This window comes from Ipomoea triloba, chromosome 7, assembly GCF_003576645.1.
Source record: "Ipomoea triloba cultivar NCNSP0323 chromosome 7, ASM357664v1".
Taxonomy (NCBI): domain Eukaryota; kingdom Viridiplantae; phylum Streptophyta; class Magnoliopsida; order Solanales; family Convolvulaceae; genus Ipomoea; species Ipomoea triloba.
In genome coordinates, this window is record NC_044922.1 from 12813114 (window position 1) to 12818346 (window position 5233).

Consider the following 5233-nt stretch of genomic DNA (forward strand, 5'->3'; position numbering starts at 1 on the left):
ACCCATCCAAACAGATTCCTCCATTTCACCCTCAATACTGTAAAATCTTACTGTTCCAACAAAATTAGAGCAACAGTTAACTAACAAAATGTCAAAATCACAAGGGAAGATAACATATTCTATTCAACAAAACAAAAAACACCCATCAACAGAGATGAGATCCTGAACTAATGTACGATCTCAAATACACACTTTGTTATAGTCAAAAGAGACCTTATTAGTTATTACTGGAAGTAGATAAAATCTTACCTAGTGGCTTGTACTACTAGGCAATATGGTAGGTATCAAGAAACACTTTGATTAAACTTCATAATCTCAAGACTATATCCGTGACAAAAATAAGATTTGTGATACATAGTAAGAATTACATATAAAAGTTTAACATTGATATATCTGGTTTCTCTTTTCTTTCATTTTGTTTTTCCACTTTCCCTAGAGAATAAAGAACAAGAAACTAACAATTACAAAACCATGTTTTTGTTGTATATAATCTACACCTTTCGAGCCAAGGTCCTTTGTTTGGTTGCATGTTGGACTACCTTTTCCTCCACAGGAAGACCCTTCCTCCGTCTCACATCATCAATAAGTTTTCTTGCGGTGTTGCGTGGGACAGCGGCACCATCTCCAAACTCTTCTAGCTCTTCTTCGGTCTTGGGTACGAAGAAAGGATCTTCGGGATGCGCTTCCCAATGGCTGAGAACAAGTAAAGCGCTTGCACCACCAGAAGTCCATCTCCTCAACTCATCAGCAAAACCATAGCTCTCTGCTACTGGCACGTATGCGTGCACTGTGAACAATGCAGAACCTTCTTGCATTTCTTCCTTCATAATTCGGGCTCGCCTCCGGGCAAGCACTGCATACATGGGGCCCAGATACTCCGTTGAGGTGTTCAACTCGCAAAAATACATAGCTTCCACAATTCGAGGTTTCTTCTGAAGCACAGCTGCTCTGCAGGCATCCTTGACAGCCGTCATAACTTGTCCAGAGAAAATGCCATACTGCTCTGCTTGGTGAACTGATGAGTCAGCATCACTAGGCTGCCCGTTTGAGGGGTAAATTGATGCCTCGATAACAAATGCCAAGCCCCACATAGGCTCATCACACAAAGGGCCAGCTGCAGTAGCTAACTGAAACCCGGACAATACACTGCTCTCAAGATTCTCTGCTTCTCTTAGCAAAGCTTGATCTGCATCTGATGATTCAGGTGATGCATTTCTATTGGTTGACATATCGAGAAAACCCAACTTTTCGGATACATAAGGGAAGCCTCTGACAAGAACTGAAGAATCATTATCATTCTCCTTTTTTTCAGGTGTGAGGAGAATGTTAGGACCAACTTGCCAAGGTCCTAAAGCCCAAATTCTCTTAGTGAACTTCTGCCACATTTTTTGAAATTTTTCTATCCTATCAGTTTCTGCCCCTGCAAACCCAGATAAATAATCACTCTCCACAGCATCTTTCATGCGTTTCTTGAGTGCTTCAATTGGATTCTCATCTTCCACAATGCTACCTCTAATTGTTTCCAGGCTTTTACAAGCCTGCAACGATTTACCACCAATTATACCTCCAAGCAAACTAGAACTTTCATCAAGCAACTTAGTTAATGCAGTTGGAAGCTTTATGACTTGCACTCGAACAACACATCTTCCATTTGGTGTTGTTTTTTCAACAAAGTCGGAGGAGCTTTGACTCAATAGCTTGAAATTTTCAAAAAGATTTGACGAGTCACCTTCAATCGTCTCCCTATATGAGACAAGAGGGGGAGAGACTTCCAAACTCACCTTTGCAAATCTCTCCTTCAAATCTTTAATGCATCTCTGAAGATGGACCTCCCCTGCTGCAGAAAGCACATGTTCTCCCCTGGCAGAAACAGTAACCTCAACAAATGGATCTGCACGGTTTAGAAGCTTCAATCCCTTCATAAGTGCACCCATTTCAGCTGGATCAGAAGGTTCAATAGCAACCTTAAGAGTGGGTGAAACCTGGAAAACCATACTTGAGAATGGCCAGCATTTTAATGTTGAGGAAAGAGTTGCACTTTTCAATATATATTGGCCAAGGCCTCTAATAGCAACAACATTCCCTGCCTTGGCTGAAGCCACAGGTTTCAATCCTTGACCCATCATTAAATACAAACCATGCAACTCAGCCTCTTGCACATGTTTCTGCATTGATTCAACCTTTAATGGATCATAAAGAGCAGAAAGAACAAAAATCTTCTGCCCAGAGTGAATAACCCCACTAAAGACCCTAGCAAATGCTAGGAAACATTCTTCTGAATCACCATTTCCATTATCATCAACAATCTCTCCACGTGGAAGCATTTTTGATGAAACAGCAAACATTTTGGACACAAATGCAATGCAAGGTGCATCAGGGCTGGAATCACAGGCCTCCACCGATTTCCTAACAACTTCCGCTTCACCAAGAACATCAGAGTTACCTCCACTGTCTTCTCTCTTCGGAAGCAAGCGTGATATTCGAAAAGACTGAGCAGAGACGGGATCAGGCATGTATTTAACAACCATTGACAAAACTGTATCAGATAAGGGCAGCCAGCGGCTCATGACTGACTGAAGCACTGCTTTTGGATCCTTATGTTGAAGTTCACGAGGAGGTATGGACAAATTGAATGACTTGATAACTTTCTCAAGCATCCCCTTATCGCCATCTGCTTCCAATGCAGCTTGATAAACCTGCCATAGTGGCTCAAGCACAAATTGCACAAACATTGGCCGAGCCTTGGTTCCACTACTAACTCCCTTCTTACCTACAATCATCTTGGTCTTGGCGTTGAAATATCTAGGACCCCAAAATGCCTTTTGCAATGCAGATGAACTTGCACCAAGTTTTGAAGCATAAAATTCAGCAAAATCACTAATACTAAAGCCCCACCCATCAAGTGCACAGACAAACACTACATTACCCTTCTGGGGTTGAAAAGTATCCTCTTCATCATCCTCTATAAATTCAAAATTTTCATCATTCACATCTCCCGTTTGGGCTGATAGAAGTGAATCAACATCTGACAAATACTTTTCAGACTTGTATGCACTGACAATCCCATTCACCTCATGTACAATCCTCTGCAATCGGGTATATGCCTCCATAGGGCTCAATCTCAATTCAGAAATCAACCTATCAATCTTATTCAAAACCAAACAAGGAGTAAGTTTCTCAATCCATGCTTGGCGCAAAACAGCATGGGTCTGAATATGAACACCCTCCACGGCATCCACCAATATTAAAGCTCCATCACTCAGCCGTGCAGCAGTAGAGACCTCACTGCAGAAGTCCATGTGTCCTGGAGAGTCTATAAGGTTGATATAATTATCCTGATATTGAAGAGCAATAGAAGAACTCTTCATCGTTATAGCCCGCCTCTGCTCCTCATCCAAATAATCCATAAACCTAAGCCTGCCTGCTTGCTTTGGATGAAGTACTCCACCTCCATAGGAAGCAATCAAGTGGTCTGCCAATGTGGTCTTGCCATGATCCACATGTGCAAGAATGCATATGTTTCGGAGCCTTCGAGAATCAAAGTCACCCATCTCAGGGGCGGATCCAGAAATTTTTCTGAGTGGGGGCGAAGTTCAAATGATTTCAAAAATGCCCCTGACAAAATATGATTCAAATAAAAAATACATTATAAATTACAATACAATGTTTATCATTAATCAATCCTGCTACATTACAATTTACTAATTCAAACTTCAAGCATCAGACTAATAGCATATTGAAATTTGAAATTGTGGAATCAATAGCATACAGCATACTGGAATGGACAAATCATTAAACCAATAAACTATATGGATTATGGAGTACTTAATTTACAGATAATATACACAATTACACAGAATATACACAAAATACAGACAATATACACAGAATAATTTTTTTGGGGCTATATGTATATATACAGCATACTGATACTGAATAGTAGACTAATAATTAAACCAAAAAATCATATGGATTATGGAGTACTTAATTTACATACAATATAGGCAGAATATACACGGAATACAGAGTTACAGACAATATACACAATAATTTTTTGGGGATGTATGTATATATACAGCATACTGATACAGTGATACTGGAATAGTGGACTAATCATTAAACCAATAAATCATATGGATTATGGAATACTTAATTTACAGACAATATACCCAGAATAAATATATATATATAAAGTTTGAAGATTGAAGATTTAGGGAATTAGGGATTTTATCATTTATGAATTAGGGCTAACTAATTAAGAGAATAATGTTGAAGATTGGTTCTAACCTGAGCATTTGCAAGTTGTTGCAGACTTGCCGGTTGCTGGAGACGGAAGTGCCGGACAGATGGACGACAGTGGAGCAATGGACTGAGATGAAGAGAGAATATGGAGCTGCTGCGACCTGCGTGGGTAGTGGGCTGTAACAGTGCCAATGTGTAGAATCGACCAACGAGTAAGGCACGGGAAAGCCCCGGGAAGTGAAGGCACCAATGAAGCTAGAAGAACCCAGTTGCTGCAGTTGCAAGACAAATGGAGATTCCTATGTGAACTTTCCCGCCGAAAATGGGTGAAATCTTATACAAGTTGTATATTATATCGAAGGTCGCAGATCCAAGAAACATATGCAACAGGCCCCTGCTGCGTTAGAGAGGGAGGGAGGGAGGGAGGCTCAGTTTTCCGATGAGTATGGCGGTGGTGAGAAAAGGAGGGAGGAACGCTCAGTTTTCCGGTGAGTATGGTGGTGATGAGAAAAGGGAAGGTCCAAAATTGATTTAGGGCTTCAGTTAGATTGCCCTAATTCATGCGTTGCTTAATTGGGCTATTTAACTTTCATGGTTGAGCTTCCTCTGTGTTCAATCATTATTGCATGGTACGTTACTTTTTGACTGGAAGGTACATTATTTTTGCATTGTAGGGACATTATTTTAAGGTACATTATTTTTGTAATGGATGTACTTTATTTGATATATACTATCAAATAATATACCTATAGTATAAAAATAATGTACTTTTTATTTTTGGTCCATACAACTGTGTGGACCATGGTCCATACAATAATTTGCTGTGTTCTACAAACCTGTCTAATAACAAGTTTTTTTTTTTTTTTCAGAAATTTAAGGCTCGCTTTCAATCCTGCATTTAATTTTCATTTTCTCATCATAAACCTCAAAACAACACTAAAATATTCAGCTATTCAGTTTATACATAGACACTAAAATAAACCACCAGATC

General features: G+C 39.7%; 1 protein-coding gene across 1 annotated transcript; it reads right to left on the reverse strand.

Moving 5' to 3' along the window:
• Window positions 1–280: 280 nt before the first annotated feature.
• LOC116025163 (elongation factor-like GTPase 1) lies at window positions 281–4804 on the reverse strand. Its single transcript, XM_031266281.1, has 2 exons — window positions 4288–4804; window positions 281–3615 (listed from the first exon to the last, which is right to left on the reverse strand). The coding sequence occupies exon 2, from the start codon at window positions 3549–3551 to the stop codon at window positions 492–494; it is 3060 nt and encodes a 1019-aa protein (XP_031122141.1). The 5' UTR covers window positions 3552–3615; window positions 4288–4804; the 3' UTR covers window positions 281–491.
• Between the last annotated feature and the right edge of the window lie 429 nt (window positions 4805–5233).